Below are 19663 nucleotides of genomic sequence, written 5' to 3'. Positions count from 1 at the left end.
ATAGGAAAGTGATATTATGTTAAGTTTAAGACACCAAATTAATGTATATCTTTGAAATAATTCTAGGTAGATCTACAAAATCACATACCCATTTGGGTAACAAATTACTAGAAATTTTGGGTACAAAAGTCACCACTGTACATTTCAACTGATTTTCGTGAATCAATGGGATAAAAAAAATTCGTCTGAATGATTCCTTTTCTCATTTTTTAAGACAAGAATTTGTTTTACATAACAAAACAGGCAGATCTACACGGATCACGTTTAGTCCTAAAAATGTGAAAAATATGGACACCTCAGAAATGAGGGCTTACAAGGTTATAATTCTACCTAACTAGTCACATGGTTTCACTTAGATCTAGGTCTATCTAAGAAAAGTCCTTATGAAAATCTGTTTTTATTTTTTTTATGACACTTACATTTCTGGCACTTAGACAAAGAGTATTCAAGGAAAGACAGATATGTTTTTGAATGAAAATATGACTTTCCTTTATAATTCTTTTTTCATGATGACAGGGGAACTTTTATACACACCAGCTGAGGAAGTTGTGATACTGTGATTGCATACAAAGAAAAAACAGTTTGGAAGCAGTACCTGTATGTATAAAATAGACCACATAAGGTGAACAAAAGTAATGGATTGGCTGACTGGAAAAAATACATCTGGCAAGGGTAAACATGTACACAGGCATGTTTCTTTTCATTCCAACCAGAAGACTGAGATAGCATTTTCTAAGAAACCTATGGCAAACTTACCAGCTTATGTGCCACCATGGTTCTTGTGATTAAACAAATAAAAATGTCATGTACTGTTACAAGTACTGTTACTGTAATTAAATTAAATTAATTCCTATTAAATTATATTTCAGAATTGTTTTATTTGGAAACAAACCACATAATGCACAAAATTAATGTCCATATGAGTTTAGTATGTATATGTTAAGGATCTGATTTAATCATTATTCATGGAATACTAAAATTAAAATGATGACATCAGAGAGTTACTTATTCACATAGTTGATTTTCAGAGTGCAAGATAATAATTGTTGAATAAATATGTTTAAACTAAAGATAATAATTGAAGTTTGATCAGTTACACTGTGTTGATGCAAAGACTAATATTTACTGTCCCCACACACCATCATTGTGGGAAAAATAACTATTAAATATAACTTAAAATTTTAAAACCTGTAAAAAGCTGTAAATAATTAAACAATTACAAATCTATCATCAATGCGCAACCATGGTGGTCTTCATATTTTTGGAATAAATTTAGAAATCCTTCGTGAAACTGTTCTAAAATCATACTAGAATCTATGAATGTATTCCCGAAAGGAAACCTATCCTAAATGTAATGTGGAACTACCACCGAAAATATGTACGTAGAATTTTATTGCTTATATATACCCTATCATTTTCAGCAACGCGGGGATGTTATTTTGAAACACGTTTTGTCAACCCCATTTTCGCGCACCTGTTGTTGAGGGTGATCTTGCTGATCGACGATATCCATAGACGTATTACGTGGGATACACTTGTTGTAGTGAAACTTATCAGCATGTACATCGCAGAAATATGAATCATGTCCCATTTATATTCACAACATTGAATGGTGATTCTTAAATATCAACAGAAGTTCAAATAAAAGATACCGAGAAACTTGCATGTGGCATGTTGATTTATCGTCTACCGTTTCCGGGTCACGGGAGCATGCAAGGTCAAACGGATTAACTAATACGCGAATTATATCGTCAAAGTCACATTTTTATTTCATGTTAGTGGTGATTACTGATACTGTGTATCGACTTATATTTTTGCTGTATGTGATAGGCGAACTATTTAAAAATTTACTGTAATTGTTTTGTTTCGAAAGCTTATCAGCAGACTACCCCTGTCTGTGACATCACATCCGGTGACCTTTGCACTAATTGAAATAGTGCTGTCAGAATTCACGATCTTTATTTTCATTTTTCTCTCGTCATATTTATTGGAATATGACGAATAAAACATTCTTCGATTGAGAAGATCGTCAACTTTCGCCAAGTTATATTTATAAAGGCAATGTAAACTTTGTTGATATTAAAATAGCAATAAGTTATGCGGAGGTCGGGCGAAGCGCGCCATGTTTCATTTTAGGACGTCTACTAGCATCATGACACGGGTTGTTTATTTCTGTATATCGTAAATATTCAACCAAAACGCTTGAAATTAGGATTAGTGAATATTTATAAGTCATTAATTGTTTCCTGCAAATTTTATAACATGACACGTCAGATTAACCCGAATATTCGTATTTCTGCAACCGACATGATGACCTCGAAAATTAAGTTATTTTTCTGTTTAACGTTTAGATAATAAATTCACTGAAATGGTTCATAATTTACCATCGCGCTGATATATGCAGATTATAAATCCCGAATTTTTACTCAATTAAAATTATGATATCGGAGATATGATTATTGAAATCAATTTGCAAAAATGTTACGATATTAGAGGGTTCCTAGCATGAAATGCAAACCACCTTCAATAACGCAATTCAGGTAAGTTCAAGAAAATTTACAAATTTTGTGTTCGCTTTGGTCTTAACCTTGGTATGATTGAAAACACCAGGATATTTTTATATAGAATTGTGTAGTTTTCTATCGGGAATAAATGTGCAAAATATTTCTTCAATTGGCCCTTGTTTAATGAGGCACCGACTGTTTGAAATCACCCACCCTCTTTAGAGCGCCTTATGCTAAAATTAATCCAGCAGGCAGGGGTAAGAAGTGTGAAAATAATTCAGCAGGCTAAAGGTTAAGGGTCCGAAAACTCAAAACACGGGGATTTATCTATATGTCGCTGTGGCATCCAGGGGTGGGGGGTTAACACTCTAAAAAGTGTAGGTGGACATTCGAGTGAATCACGAGCAATTTATCAATTACTTACAATCAGGAAAGTAGCCCGTCATAATCTGACCTCAGGTCATCACCATGGAGTAGCCAATCACTGGCCTGAAATTTGATCTCACACATATGTTTGATACCAGTTATCTCAAATGGGTTTCTCACACATGTGAGGGCATGGATGGTTGAGTTGTCTAAGGCGCCGCGGTTCGCTGTGCAGAGTTGCGTCCTTTGGGCATCCCAGAAACCGGATTGTGGGTTCGAAACCCGGTTCGCCCCGATTATGTTTCTAGGTTTGTCAGCACCATACCCGTGCTTGTGGGTTTCACTGAAGTGAGCGTCTGAGACCTGCATCACTTCGGGCTTTCCTCCCACATTAAGCTGACACGCCCTGATATAACTGGAATACTGTTTAAAGCGGCATTAAACCCAACTCACTCACTCAGTCAGACATAGGTGTGTCAGAAACCTAAGTATCAATGATAGCGTAGGTATTGGTGAAATGTTACAGCCCTAGTTCGCCGCTTTGATAATGTGTGTGAGATGCTTAACTAACATCACTGTAAATATTGGAATTATTCTAGATCAATTGACCAGATCATAATTTTATTATTTAGGTTTTTGTGTAAATAGAACGGATGAATAGTATGATGCTTGTTATTGTCGCTGTAAACAGACCTTTGGTTGTGGTAGTAGAAATGAATAGCCAGAGCTGTAACATGCCCGGGAAGATCCATGGTGGAATAGGTCCTCAGCAACCCATGATTGCCGTAAAAGGCGACTATGCTTGTCCTAAGAGTCAACTAAAGGGATCGGTTGGTCAGGCTCGCTGACTTGGTTGATGCATGTCATTTTATTCCAATTGCATGGATCAATGCTCATGATGTCAATCACTTGATTATCTGGTCCAGACTTGATTATTTACCTCCGTCATATAGCTGGAATATTGCTGAGTGTGATGTTAAACAACAAACAAACAAACGAACAAACAGAGATGCAAAAAACATTTCAGTAGGAAAATATCCATTGGCTTGTCATGTTGTGTTACTGGTGTTTTCACTACCCTGTAAGGAACAAAAGTCAGGCATTAGCATTAAAAGAAGCTATTGGGCTGAAGACTGTATTTGAATTAAGAATGGAATTCAGGGGGTCCTTGTGTTTATATACCCAAATGTTTATATTCTAGGTTTTTTAGGAAGTCTTTGACTTAAATACTACCGGTAGTGCAGAACATGTCCAGGAACTCCCATGGGCAAGCACTGTAAAACAGATATAAAACAGTCCAGATAAATACAAGCAGCCACACACAGAGACACACACACACACACATGCACATAGCTATAAAAGTGCAGTTAACTTGAACGTGACGTTTGACCCCGTTTCATCTCTCCTCCATCACCAGGTCATCCAACCTTGTTGGGCCAGTTTATCATGTTCCTCAACATCAGGAAGATGTTTCATGCTTTTTAAGCAGACACTTTTTGACACTTGACAAACGTGGTAGGATTATCTGTGGGTCTGACTGATACTGCGCTTCTGTATTTGCAGACTTGCTTTGATAAACAATGAGTACAGATCTAAGCCTTTCATTATGGGAGAAAGGTGCACATTAAACACTGTACGGTATAGGTGTGTTTGGTCATGTTGATCCAGCAGTCGAGACACACAAGGCAATGTGTTTGTGTGTCAAATGTCTCTTTCCCCAGTTACAAGCGATGCGTATAAGATTGCTTGTTCTTGGTCAAGCAGGACACATTTTTTACAATATTAATATTAAACTAATTAATCCTCCTAAAGACAGGGGGGCATAGATGGCCCAGTCTTCTAAGGTGCCGCCGTTCGCTGTGCAGAGTTGCCTCCCTTTGTCACACCAGAAACCTATGATCGTGGGTTCAAATCCCGGTTCGCCACAATTATGTTTCTAGGTTTGTCAGCACCATACCCATGCTCATGGGTTTCACCGTAGTGGTAAACGTTTGAAACCTGCATCACTTCTGGCTTTCCTTCCCACATTAAGCTGACACACTGTGATATAACTGGAATACTGTTAAAAGCAGTGTTAAACCCAACTCAGTCACTCACCATAAAGACAGATTTCTATTTTAAGATTTTGTAATGTTTTTGCTTTATTTGTTTGAAAACACTCTGGTTTATTTGGGTACTGATAAAAATAATCAGAAATGATAAGGTTTTTGCTTTCTATGTTATTGATTATGTCAAAGACATGGTCTCTGATTATGTGGAGAGTCTCAAGTTACCTTCACATTTAACTGCATTATTTGTGATCAGTATTACATATGTTGCAGTCAGCATCGCTATAATGACTTTTAAACCTTTTTTTGTTACCTGTTACCAGTTGTAGCCATATACCCCAAGTTAAAAAACGTAATACAAAACAAGGTCAAGTTTATTTAATGACATTTTAAATTTTAGATCTCAAAATAATAATTCAACCACGTTCTGTAGCCTTCACAGCTGATGGCAGTTATCAACACGATGCCACCGACAACAAATATAAAAAATGACAGTGCCTCTTGTAGCATGCACAAAAATAGAAGGGCTAGTTCAACTGGAGTTATCTCCCCATAACGTAGGTTCCACTAAAACAACTCCGGCGAAATTACCTCCCCTTGACCAGGTTTAAAAATATAAACTGGGATTATTTTCCTCGAAAACCTGACCAAATGTGTGTGTTGCAGGTACCTCGTGGACATCAAATGGTTCAAGCAGTGGAAGAAGTTTGTGGGCTACGACAGCTGGGACTCCTGCAGTGTCGGGGATGAAAGCACCAACCCAGGACCGGTAGACAACTCCGCTCTTCTTAAAGGTATAAGTGTATACTGTGTCAACACTGGAAGGCTTATTCCAACGGCTTGCACAGATAATCCTTGCCGAACTAGATGGAATTCCGGAGTTACATTTTGGCTGGACAAAGGGGCCTATGCATAGTCCAATCAAAATCATGTTACGAACTAGACATCTGGTTCTTAAACATTATAGATTTCAGCGTGTAGATTTTGGTCAACTGAAGTATTTGCAAAGCATGTGTACCGCCAACTGGGTGTCGACAGATGTTTTGCAAATCTTTTCATGTTTTTTTATGCACTTAGCCATTTTATTTCAATATAGATCTTGATTATCGATCAGATTGTCTTGACTGCGCGCCTCAATTTTGTTTGAAGCCATTGCATGTGACATAAGAGGTGGAATCTGATTGGTCAGTAGGAGGGACATAACTTGTAATAGCCACTAGTGGCGCTATGATTGAACCTGGAAATTCCAGACTAGTTCGGCACGGGTGGAAACTGGACTTTTATAGTTACATAATGCCCTTGCCTCTCGAAGATGGAATTTATCCCTCCAGGTTTTGTTTTTGGGACCATTTGAGAGATATATTTTGTATTTTACCCATAAGGGTAGAATGGATGTGTGTAAAACCTGTTTGATATTTGAACATGTGATTGGTCAGTTGAAGCCTTAATACATCACAGTGCTTAATTGGTGGGGAAAATATGATACGATGTCATCTATTGTTCCTGATGTCACAAATTTATTACATGATGTAATCTGCACAATAGGCTGCCTTCATTGAAGTTTATCTGTACGGTTGACCTTTCTTACGCTTTTCTTCATTTTCCCTCTTAAATGTCAATGAGTAATATATATAGAATAATCAACCCGTAACTCGGATTTATGGATTATCTGTCCCTCACCAAAGGCACAAGATTAACACCATTCATTCACTCGGAACAGGTAATCTGTACTCGTTGGAGGTTGTTTATACTCTGAGTATTACATATACTTTGACAAGTGATAATCATGATAAGAAGTTAGCGACCTGTGAATCACTTCAAGGAGTAACAACCATCATTTTTTCATGTATCGACTTTGTCCTTTTAACAGAGCTCCAGATAAGCTGCGTATCTGCGTAAAATATGCATCAGAAATGCAGAAATATGCAGTAAAATAAAATCCAAGCGTATCAAATATGCAGCGAACATTACAGATACACTACAAAAATATAGTTTGTGCGCATCATCAAAATGTTGTGAAGTAACCCTGCGTATTCAATTAGCAAATCAGCAACTTATTTTGAAATTATAAACGAGCATTCCGTCAACCTTGCCAAACTCCGCGATGACAGTTACATCATGATCATTTGCCATCACACTTTCTTGTGGAAGTATCGTGGTATTTTTGAGTCCTATAAAGCTCTCGAACCCACACAACACCAGTTTGCAGGGACCAGATGAATAGTCTTTTTAAATATTTAACTTAAATACCCACATGTGTAAAAACTAGTGGGTAACAGAAATTTGAATACGCAGATAGAATTACTGATACCCAATGATTTTAAAATGCATGGGTAAAATGCCCACAACACCAAAAGCTTATCTGGAGCTCAGTTTTAATGTTGCTTCCTAAATGACTGTTGCTACATGAAGTCTTAAGAACTGTTGACTTTCTACCCATTTAACAAATTGTCATCTCTTGCATGCTCAAGGTGGGGCCTTGAACTATTAGGGTAATATTCATTTGAGGTCAAGAGGTCAAGGTGACTTTGAAGGTCATTCATAAGGTCATGTGTTTTGAGTAGTTTGTCTTGCTGTAGTTCTATTACTGAGTTCGTTGCGACCGTTCTGATTTGGATAAAGTTGATTGATGACAGTGACAGGTGATGACGAACTGTCACATCATTATTGGGTCACACTAGCCCCCCTTTGTATCAGGCCAAGAGACACAAGTTTGCAGATGTAAATCATTTGTAAGCATTGTCAAAATAACAAAAATAAGCTATACATGCTAAATGTTCCTTTCACTAAAGAATGAAGAAAATAACACAAAAAAGGAAGGGAGATCGTGAAAACATTTCACAACTATATGAGGGTGGGGTGGGGGGGGGCATGAAAAAATGACATAGTTATATTTTTTCAAATGGAGAGTTTATCTATAAATTGTAACATTATTTAGAAGGTAGTGGGGTGGTTGGGCATAAAAAAATGTTACATGTATTTGGGGTGGGTTGGGCATGGAAATATGTTACATGTACATGTATTTGGGTTTTTTGGGCATGAAAATATGTTACATGTATTTGGGGTTTTTGGGCATGAAAATATGTTACATGTATTTGGTTTTTTTGGGCATGAAAATATGTTACATGTATTTGGGGTTTTTAGGCATGAAAAAATGTCACATGTATTTGGGGTTTTTGGGCATGAAAAAATATTACATGTATTCGAGGTTGGCATGAAAATATGTAACATGTATTTGGTTTTTTTAGGCATGAAAAAATGTCACATGTATTTGGGGGTTTGGGGCATGAAAAATCTCGCAAACCCCACCCAAAGACCTATTAATTTTAAGATGTAGAAGGTATTTTTATATGAATTTTGTTCATTCTAATATTTTGCCTGTGTTGTAGAGAATGGCCAGCTCAAGGAGCACCTCGTGGATGACCTGGACTACACGCTGTTCCCAGCCGAGGCCTGGAACAAGCTGCTGTCCTGGTATGGCATCGTCGAGGGACAGGTGAGCTACCACTTTGTCCTGGGGGCTCTCGTGTGGTATTGGTCTCATATTGCTTCAGGAGAATTCTTACTCTATCTTTAAAGTCTGTGAATGATGTGGATGTATATTATAATGAACTTGGCACACCTTTTCACTGGAATGGCAAAGAAAAATCATATGCATTTTGGATGTGTTAAATTGCAAGTTAAACCTTCTCCTGGTCCTGTCACAGTTTGTAATGTTATGTAGCCATGGCTGTCTTTGATGACAGTCCTATCAGAGCTCCAGATAACTTTTTGAGCAATTGAGTTTTTTCTCAAAGGTTTCTATTTTAATTGGGTTATTTCATTTTTCATAGGGTAACCAATATTCCTTCACTCATCTATTCATGCCCCTATTGGGTTTTTCCCAAAATTAGTAAGCATTTTCAGAATTAAAAAAAAATAAGTCATGTTTTAGATGTATATAATGGTCCTAAATATAGGCTTGACTTGGAGAGTAAATTGGCTCGTAATTGTATTTTGGAAATAAGCTCCTTTGCATGCATGTTGAAAAACTTCATTGGGTATTTGCGCGAGCTGTTTTCTAAATATTGCGTTTTCCAATTAATGTATGCATTTCTGTATGCAAGGTAATTGAAAGTATTTGGGTTTTGAATAGTTTTTTGGGGTATTTTACGGAAATATGCAGCTTATTACACTGTAGCTCTGTCCTGCAGAAATGCAGCATTTCTCCTGTAACACTGTCACAGAATTAAGACAGAACTGATCTGATTTCATTGTAAAAAATATGAGAGTATTTGGGGTAAAAGGTTTTCATTCTATGAGACATGGTTTGTATGTATGTATGTATGTATGTATGTATGTATGTATGTATGTATGTATGTATGTATGTATGTATGTATGTATGTATGTATGTAATGAATGCTCAGTAATTTCTGAGCCAAGAAATTGTTGAGAAATAGTTGTCTTAGCCATTCATAGTTGTAGGGCTGGCTATCGATATAGATCATAGAGATCGATAATCACTAAGTAGTGATCAATTATTGATAAATATTGGAGAAAGAACTTTAAGCAAATATGCAAGAAAGTCCCAAAAGAATTCAACAGATTTCATGCCACATTTGATATGTAACAAAAACAGTTGCTTTCTTCAACAACTGATCATGACAAGTCTATTTTGGTAAATGAAAACTATATTGCATCACAATAGTAATGTGAGTTACCGTATTCGACGTAATAAGCGCCCACGGTGATATTTGCTAATATATTGGCCAATGAACAATCCTAATTAGCACCCCTTCCGATTGATCAATGTACCCAAGACTTATTTATTCGCGTATAATACGCACTCATGTGTTATATGCACATTTAATTATGGGGGGCGGTCGGGTAGCCTAGTGGTTAAGGCGTTCGCTCGTCACGCCGAAGACCCGGGTTCGATTCCCGACATGGGTACAAAGTGTGAAGCCCATTTCTGGTGTCCCCCGCCGTGATATTGCTGGAATATTGCTAAAAGAGGCGTAAAACCATACTCACTCACTCACTCACTTAATTATGGGCAATTAAAATCTGGAAAAATATATCTGTGGTACATAAACATTTCAGGCTGTCAGCATAAACCACAAATTTTTTCTTTTAACTCTGTTTTTTTTCTCACTAAAATAATATTCTAATAAGAGTCCCCTATGTCTAATTTTGAGAGCGCCCTGGGTGCTTATTACGTCGAATACAGTAATATCAGTGACAGCAGTTTCATGTTAATTTTCGTTTCTTTCGTTAATATATCTTCCCGTTGCTGGTAATTACGATCATCGATCTTTTTAGCCAGCCCTATTAAGTTGGGAGTGTGACCCGTGAAGATCCAGGTAGAAAATAGGTCTTCAGCAACCCATGCTTGCAGTAAGAGGCGACTATGCTTGTCATAAGAGGCAACTAACGCGATGGGTTGTTTGATACACATCATTGTATCCCTTGCATGGATCGATGCTCATGATGTCAATCACTGGATTCTTGGTCCAGACTCAATTATTACGAACCGCCCTCATATAGCTGGAATATTGCTGAGTGTGGCGATAAACAAGAAACAAACAAACAAACAATAGTTTATTAATGCCAGGTCGTTTATTTCCCTGTCCAGAACCCCATTTTGCGGAAGGTTATCGAGCAGGGCATGTTTGTTAAGCACTGTAAGGTGGAGGTCTATCTGTTGGACCTCAAGCTGAGTCCCAACTCGGATCATAACAAGTTCATCACTCGCCAGTTCAGCAGAGCCGATACCATAGGTACAGCTATGTACAGTCGATCCGCGATCGGTTGTGGGTCAGTCGGTTGCATGGCATGGGTGTTGGATCCATGATGTAGTTAGCTACAGATAGATGTTGTACTGTCTGATACTCATCAGGGCTTCCACCAATACTTGCACACACAGACAATGTTTGGCAATAGGATATATAAAACATGTATTTGATCTTCTTGATATATTGCTTTTTATCTCCCCATTTTGATACGTTTATAATTTTTGTATGCAAATATTAATTTTGTTACAAAATATATATATATATGAAAGATGTGTTTTGAATTTTATGATGTCTCTATTTTTAAGACATCTTTATGAAATTAAGAAAAAGACTTTTTCTTTATTTGTGTGTGTGTGCATTCTATGGAAGCTTTGTTGTGTAGTCAGTGTCGTTGCTTGGTGGAACTTAAGAAATTTGACTTTGAAGTTGAAAATGCTCCCTTTTCTTTCCAACACAACAATTGTTATTTGAAGTCAGATTTCTTGAAGTCCAGTCTGTGTATAGGGTGTCTGTACTGACCCTTGTGCAGGTCAACACAAGTCCAGTACAGTCACCCGGACGTCCTGAGTACGTCGGCCATGGTGGTCGACGTGGAGAAACAAGCTTACATCACTTTGTCCTCACTCTCTAACAACTCATGCCATCATTAATATCGTGTGTTCTGCTTCAGGAGTGGCCATACACCTTTCAAACACCTGGGTCATGAATAATTTTAATTGTCTTTTTAAATTCTTTCAAATTTTGTGTACAAAAATTCCTAATCTCATCGACGGAAGCAAACTTGATTTTCTCATTAACGTCTCATATACTATGCCTCTTGGAGCATTGGCTGAATGAGAGTTGCTGTAAGTGACGACAGGAGTGTTTAGGGAAGTAGTTTCTCTTCCATGATGTAGACTGTCTGTAGTCTTGCATGCTTTTGTTCCTTGCAGGGCCCCGTCAGTAGGTGTGTTATTGAGGACGGAATGTATCTGAAACAGCTAAAGGTGGAGGTATACCTCTACAATGTAGTTCTCAGCCGCTATGGCCCACAAAGTAAAGAACAATCACTGACAAGAGATGTCAGTCGAGCAGCAACCATAGGTACACCTCAGTTCACTGTTACGGTTGTGACCACCATCAACTGTTTACTTCCCGACTGTTGCGTTTTTTGTTTGCCATTGCGTCAGTCTAGTTGTTTTACTCAGGCCTTGTGTTTTTAATCACTTGGTTTACACATCTGGCTCTTCCAAATCCATAGTCGTTAGTGAAAAACATATTTTTAAAGTTATTTCATAAATTCGATCATCAGCGAACCTCCAAACCCCAATAGTTTTTTTAATTGAAAATCAGTGGGTTACTTACTTGCTTCTATTTACATAATTTAGTGACCCGTGAAGATCCGGGATAGAAAAGGTCTTCAGCAACCCATGCTGGCCGTAAAAGGCGACTATGTTTGTCGTAAGATGCGACTAACGGGATCGGGTGGTCAGGCTCACTGACTTGGTTGATGCATGTCATCGATCCCAACTGTGTGGATTGATGCTCATGATGTCAATCACTGGATTGTCTGGTCCAGACTCGATTATTTACAGACCGCCTTCATATAGCTGGAATATTGCCGAATGCGGCGTTAAACAACAAACAAAAGCTACTTTCATGTTAATCAACAGTCTGTGTGATGGATAAAAACTGTTTTATTTTCATTTGTTTTTAATCTTGGCTCGTCAGATTTGTAGACCAAGTAATTAAACGTGCCTTGTTGCATACTGGTAGAAGGGCGATATACAGGATATTCCTTGGTGGTTGACAGACATTGTTTCTCATCGAGTGGCCTGGTTAGAATTGATATCCTCGCCCCACACTGAGATGAAATAAATAGTACATATACCATGATGACACATTCAACATTCTATTTCTTAAGAGTGAAGTTGTTTTTGTGTGATGTTACTTTTGCAACTAAATACTTGAACAGAAGCCTCTTTTGGACCAAACCACTTCCATCCGGGTTCTCATTAGATATTGAAAATAGTTCCAACTTTTGAAACTAACAAGAATTAGAACAAAATTTGTATGATTCAATTTATGCCACTAACCTGAAGATGGGTAGGAATGATGTTTGGTTTTTAAACAAGTCTTTCAAATGACAGTGTAAGATGGTTGTTTGTCATCAATAGAGAATAGATTGAACTGAATAGATTGTGAAGTTGACAAAATGTCTGGGAACATATAACTAGGTCAGGCAAGTTTATGTCAAGTGCCAATGGGGGCGGTCGGGTAGCCTAGTGGTTAAAGCGTTCGCTCGTCACGCCAAAGACCCGGGTTTGATTCCCCATATGGGTACAATGTGTGAAGCCCATTTCTGGTGTCCCCCACCGTGATATTGCTGGAATATTGCTAAAAGCAGCGTAAAACCAAACTCACTCACTCACTCTAGTGCCAATGTGTTATTGATGAATGCCAAAGGCTTTCTTTTAACTCTGAGGTGGAAGTGCGGCTTTGGCACTTCTGACCTTGAGCTACGACCCATGGCCTTGAACTTTTGATTTTTTCTGATGATATCACAGGGGTGGCAAGTAAGATAAGTCCTGTAGTCCGGGACTGGTGACATTCAGGGTGGACAAGTGACACTTCCTTGTGGATTTATACCATTAGGTAGATGGCAACAACAGATGTTGCAGACCACTAAAAATTATGTTAAATGTCACCACTCTTGACAAAGACAATATCAATTTATCATCTGTAGGCAGAGATAAGGGACTTCCCTCAATGATTTCACTATTTCACTCCCATCTATATATCAAATAGATGATTTTTAAACTTATCCTACCTAAATTTACAAATTTACAAATGCCTACATTGTCTGGAGTCTTTGATTTTGGGGAATCTTCTCTGCTTGCATTCTTGGAAGTTAAAGTTATGGATGCCTAATTTCTCTGTCGGAAACCATCTTGAACATTTGGCTCGTTTGGATACATGTCGATTCCTGTAACACATATTAAGAAGAAATACTCATTTCTCAAAACGAATGTGCTGTGGTTACCATGGTAATACGGAAAATGTACTATTACGCATGTTGGGCTAGTACATATTGGAATCTTTATATCCTTATTCAGAGAAATGCTGAGAAAATAATGTGCTTTCCCACAGTTTTGAAAATATTTTAAAATCAATACAGATATGTATGAATCAAGTGCCATTATCTACACATTATCTGTGCATACCCATTACGTATGAAATTTTCTTCTACTCGGCATCACTGCTAAACATGCTAAATGTGCTAGAATGTTTAATTTTGATTTAAAGATGAGAAGTTAGATAAAGTTTGAAATAAGAAGTATTTTATTGATAGTACTTAAGTTCATATGATGAATTGAATGTCAGTGCACCTATAGACATGATAGATAATTTAGGTGAATGTGAAGCTGTGACAAGACTGCAGACAGTGTACCAATGTCGTACATATGCCCAGACCAGATGCTGTTTGTGTTGCACTGATGCTAGGCCTACTAACCAGCTTGCATGAATTGTTTCCCTGTCAGAGAGTGTGGTCATGCTTCTAAGTCATGAGATTTGTTCATTGTCTGTTTATTGGTATTCTGTTGTTCAGTCATTATTTCATGTCGAGTCCTGGAAGCAGTTCACACTTAGTGGCCTGAAAAGTTGGCTGTGGTCTTTTTCCATGTTAGATGGTTCAGTATGTATATCTGAATGTTCCATTTTGTCAAAACGAGAAGAAAACATGGTAAAATAACTTTTGTTTTTAAATCATCGTTTTGGCCTTCAGAGTGGAAAGTTAAAATATTCCATTTTCTTCATTCCTGTTTTCCTATAATTTATCCTTGTAAAGATTTGACAAGACTCAAAATCCTTGACTCAGCAAGCATGACAACCAAACAACATGTCAATGTACACATCATGTATTGAGACGTGGGTGCATCTTGCCACTGCCTTTCTTTTAAAAAATGAATCTATTGATGCACTGAATGCTGCTAGTATCTCAATTTTCCAACATTCTCACGTTTCTATTCCACCCTTACCCAACACATTTTTTCCATCTCATCCCTTCTATACAAAGTCATACAGTCTCATCCATCAAGTTGTGCTTGCAAGCTCTAAACAAACAGCAGTATGTAAAAGTCGCCTGTATGGTGGTGACTTGACTGGTTGTGTGTCATGTCTACAGATTACCGTTGTCCCGGGCGCCGTTCCACAAAGTGATTGTAGCGCTACGACTGTCGTGAGTTAAGTATGGGTTACGATCATCTTAGCGCTACTATCGCCTTGTGAAGCAGTGCCCTGGTCCCGGCTGCCGTGATATGGCGGGAATATTGCTGACTGCAGCGCACATCAAATAAAACAAGACAACATATTGAATTTTATTAAGTTCCAATATTGCAATTCCCAATCATGATTTGGCTTGTAGCTCACCTTTTCTTTATTGTTTAACGCTGCACTCAACAATATTCCAGCTATATGACGGCAGTCTGAAAATAGCTCACCTGCTCCTCCCCCTCCATGACCGCCTCCATGGTCTAGTGGTAGGGCGTCCGCCCGGAGAGCGGAAGGTCCGGGGTTCGATCCCTGGCTGCGTCATACCAAACGATGTTAAAAGATGGTACTTGTTGTTACCCTGTCTGGCGCTCAGCATTAAGGGGCTAAAACAAGGACTGGTCGGCTCGGAGTCAGTATACTGTGTCTGAGTGGGATATTCATGTTAAACTGCGGCATGGTATCTCAGTGAGCTAGCACTATAAATCGGCATCAGTCCGGACTAGTACAAGCAACCCCCCCCCACACACACACACACACACACACACACACAACGTACATGCACGTCGCTATATAAGTGCAATAATCTTGGACGCGACGTTAAACCCCATTTCACCTCACCTCCCCCACCATCTGCTTTGTCCAGCACATTTAATGTGGTCAGCTGGTTCCCGCTATCCATCTCTGCCTTCTCCTCCAGTAGTGTAGACAATAACAACCGTAACCTGAGGGCACAATGTATGTTTGAGTTAATAATTAAAAACGTCTAGAATATTAGATGTTGTAATTGTAGTTACGTTGATTTCAAAGTGAGGTTCGGATGACACCTTATTAAGAATAATATTTTACTTGTAATATATCCTGAAAGATAAAGAGTTGCGGCTGTCTTGTATTTCATATTTTACTGGTAATATGACCAGCAGCCCATTTGCTTGTTCAAAGTTGTATCTGTATAATATACCAGACACTTGTAGTCAGTTAACTCCCTTGCCTTGGGAAGATGGAGAAATGTGTTAAGTCAATGATTTCATTGGAAGTGGTGTCGTCCAGATTAACAAGGTTTCATTGTATGCTAGTGTTGGAATATGGAGTTGTAAGAACCTTGACCTGTCCTTGACCTGCCCTTGACCTTGACCTGTATCCATGTGTTGTGCAGCTGAGCTGGAGAAGATGATGAGGCAGGAGTTCAGCATCTCGGAGGACAAGGAGGTGAGGCTGTGGAACCGGTACATGAGCTCCACCTACGAGCACCTCAACAAGCCCGACAACACGCTGCAGGATGCGGGACTCTACCAGGGACAGGTAAACATGACCAGCGGGGCGGGCGTTCAAGTGTAGGAGGGAGGGCACGATGTCGTCCTGGCCTCCTTCCCATTCAGCCTGCTGATGGGGTTAACCCCTTCATCATGTGGACAAGGCGTCCGACCTCAGTTGAGGAGGTTCATGCTTTGTTGTGGATGTTGCACATACAGCATGTACAGATGACATTGATACACCCTCTGTAGCTTTCTATACCAAGCATCAGGATGGTGGGGTAGCCTAGTTGTTAAATTCATTCGCTCGTCAGCCGAAGACCCGGTTTCAATTCCCCAAGTGAGTACAACGTGTGAAGCCCATTTCCGATGTCCCCCGCCTTGATATTGCTGGAATATTGCTAAAAGCGGTGTAAAACCAAACTCATTCACTCACTATACCAAACCACCAAACCAAATCCGGGATAGAATAGGTCCTCAGCAACCCATGCTTGCTGAAAAAGGCGACTATGCGTGTCGTAAGATGCAACTAATGGGATCGGGTGGTCAGGCTCGCTGGTTGGGTGTTCATGCTCATGATATCAATCACTGGATCGTCTGGTCCATACCCACTCACTCACTCTTTTCGTCCTCTTCCAGGTGATTGTTATTGAGGAGAAGAATGAAGATGGTACATGGCCACGACAAGCAAAAAGGTATGTCATTGGTACATGAACCATGTTTTGTCTAATACTATTCCCTCATACCTACTGATGTAGTGAGATTATCACCTCACATGTGCTGGCTTGAATGTTTTCTTCTTCACGAAACTCCAGGTGATGTAACTTTCAAAAATGTCTTCATTTGGAAATATTGTGAGGTGTGACTGCACGTACATGTGCCACATTGTTATTTGCAGCACAAGTAGCTACAACTCCACCGGCTCCTATGAACGCTCGTCCTACACAACCAGGTACGTACATGAACACACACCTGAATTCTGCACACCCATGAAGATCTTGGTTGGAATAGCTCATCAGCAACCCGTTAAAGACTACTAACTGGATTGGGTAGTCATCCTCGCTGACTTGGCTGATGCATCTCATCGTATCTCAATTGCGTGGATATGATTATTTACAAACCGCCGTCATATAGCTGGAATAATGCTGAGTGCGGTGTTAAACAACAAACGGAAACCGAATTGTGTGTATACCCCAACATCTGATCAGTTTACAGTGTACTACCTGAACATCATTAGAGCATTAACAGAATGACTGTTTATACCAACCACACTTACTTGTCAGTGGCTTGTTGATTGCACAGTTCGATATTTACAGTCAGCCATGATAAAGCTGGAATAGTGCCGACTGTGGCTAATCACATTCATTTTCCTTGGGCATCTGGGGCTGAAGTCACTGACTGTTTTCTGAGCAGGGGTAGAACGCATGAAATCAAACATTGCCTATTTCAAACACATCATGGCATCATATCAATTCTTTTCTGCTGTAAACCCCCTCAAAACAGATATTTTGATATCCAGACAGCGTTAGAAATTGGCTCTAGTCCTATGGTCCTTGCCAAACTGTCCAATAGTTAAGGTATCACAAGGACTAGTAGAAATTGCCCATTATCAAGGGTTTTGCTAAATGTTATAAGGACTGGTAGACTAAAACAGTTTATAATGCTGCCAGATAGAACAGATTTTGACAGTAATGCATGCTGAAGTTTTGTATGTAGAGGCCATTGTGAAGCCACAAGGTCATTGATGATTATACCATCTGTCGCCCCTTTTCCTCATTGTGCTTGCACTGTGTCTCCAGATCGGGTGGCGGCTATGGCGGTGGTTCAGGTAACTACGAGTCAGGCTACAGTTACGGCAGCTATGACTCTGGCTACAGTAAAGGCAGCGGCGCAGCCAACCCCGGACTGTGTGGACTGGCCAACCTCGGCAACACCTGCTTCATGAACTCTGCCCTGCAGGTGAGCTGCTCGTCTCCCTCATCTGTTGTAGTAGTGATGTAAGGGCGGTTCCAGTGTGTGAGCAACGTGACCCTTGTAATGGTGTAACTGTTTCAGTGTATGAGCAACGTGCCGCATGTAATGGTGTAACTGTTTCAGTGTATGAGCAATGTGACCCTTGTAATGGTGTAACTGTTTCAGTGTATGAGCAACGTGCCCCATGTAATGGTGTAACTGTTTCAGTGTGAGAGCAACGTGCCCCTTGTAATGGTGTAACTGTTTCAGTGTATGAGCAACGTGCCCCTTGTAATGGTGTAACTGTTTCAGTGTATGAGCAACGTGACCCTTGTAATGGTGTAACTGTTTCAGTGTATGAGCAACGTGCCCCATGTAATGGTGTAACTGTTTCAGTGTGTGAGCAACGTGCCCCTTGTAATAGTGGAAACTGTTTCAGTGTGAGAGCAACGTGCCCCTTGTAATGGTGTAACTGTTTCAGTGTATGAGCAATGTGCCCCTTGTAATGGTGTAACTGTTTCAGTGTATGAGCAACGTGCCCCTTGTAATGGTGCAACTGTTTCAGTGTGAGCAACGTGCCCCTTGTAATGGTGTAACTGTTTCAGTGTATGAGCAACGTGCCCCTTGTAATGGTGTAACTGTTTCAGTGTATGAGCAACGTGCCCCTTGTAATGGTGTAACTGTTTCAGTGTATGAGCAACGTGCCCCTTGTAATGGTGTAACTGTTTCAGTGTATGAGCACCGTGCCTCATGTAATGTTGTAACTGTTTCAGTGTATGAGCAACGTGTATGAGCAACATGCCCCATGTAATGGTGTAACTGTTTCAGTGTATGAGCAACGTGCCCCTTGTAATGGTGTAACTGTTTCAGTGTATGAGCACCGTGCCCCTTGTAATGTTGTAACTGTTTCAGTGTATGAGCAACGTGTATGAGCAACGTGCCCCATGTAATGGTGTAACTGTTTCAGTGTATGAGCAACGTGCCCCATGTAATGGTGTTACTGTTTCAGTGTATGAGCAACGTGCCCCATGTAATGGTGTAACTGTTTCAGTGTATGAGCAACGTGCCCCATGTAATGGTGTAACTGTTTCAGTGTATGAGCAACGTGCCCCTTGTAATGGTGTTACTGTTTCAGTGTGAGAGCAACGTGCCCCTTGTAATGGTGTAACTGTTTCAGTGTATGAGCAACGTGACCCTTGTAATGGTGTAACTGTTTCAGTGTATGAGCAACGTGCCCCATGTAATGGTGTAACTGTTTCAGTGTGTGAGCAACGTGCCCCTTGTAATAGTGGAAACTGTTTCAGTGTGAGAGCAACGTGCCCCTTGTAATGGTGTAACTGTTTCAGTGTGAGAGCAACGTGCCCCTTGTAATGGTGTAACTGTTTCAGTGTATGAGCAACGTGACCCTTGTAATGGTGTAACTGTTTCAGTGTATGAGCAACGTGACCCTTGTAATGGTGTAACTGTTTCAGTGTATGAGCAACGTGCCCCATGTAATGGTGTAACTGTTTCAG

General features: G+C 39.6%; 1 protein-coding gene across 3 annotated transcripts in view; it reads left to right on the top strand.

Annotated features, from left to right (window-relative positions):
* The window catches only part of LOC139444643 (ubiquitin carboxyl-terminal hydrolase 15-like), a 44738-nt gene that overhangs the window by 4580 nt on the left and 20495 nt on the right, over positions 1–19663 (top strand). The window contains exons 2-8 of one of the 3 annotated variants that reach the window (XM_071225563.1): positions 5585–5712; positions 8308–8414; positions 11625–11775; positions 16100–16245; positions 16836–16891; positions 17095–17148; positions 17996–18155. In XM_071225563.1, the coding sequence (XP_071081664.1) occupies positions 5585–5712; positions 8308–8414; positions 11625–11775; positions 16100–16245; positions 16836–16891; positions 17095–17148; positions 17996–18155 (802 nt within the window). Of the gene's footprint in view, positions 1–5584; positions 5713–8307; positions 8415–10532; positions 10678–11624; positions 11776–16099; positions 16246–16835; positions 16892–17094; positions 17149–17995; positions 18156–19663 lie in introns of those variants that run through there. The other 2 variants (XM_071225565.1, XM_071225566.1) reach the window with 2 other exon arrangements.

This window comes from Haliotis cracherodii, unplaced genomic scaffold, assembly GCF_022045235.1.
Source record: "Haliotis cracherodii isolate W230 unplaced genomic scaffold, xgHalCrac1.p SCAF_6, whole genome shotgun sequence".
In the NCBI taxonomy this organism is placed as follows: Eukaryota; Metazoa; Mollusca; class Gastropoda; order Lepetellida; family Haliotidae; genus Haliotis; species Haliotis cracherodii.
The sequence above is the reverse complement of the archived record's forward strand: the minus strand, read 5'-3'. Positions and strand labels throughout refer to the sequence as shown.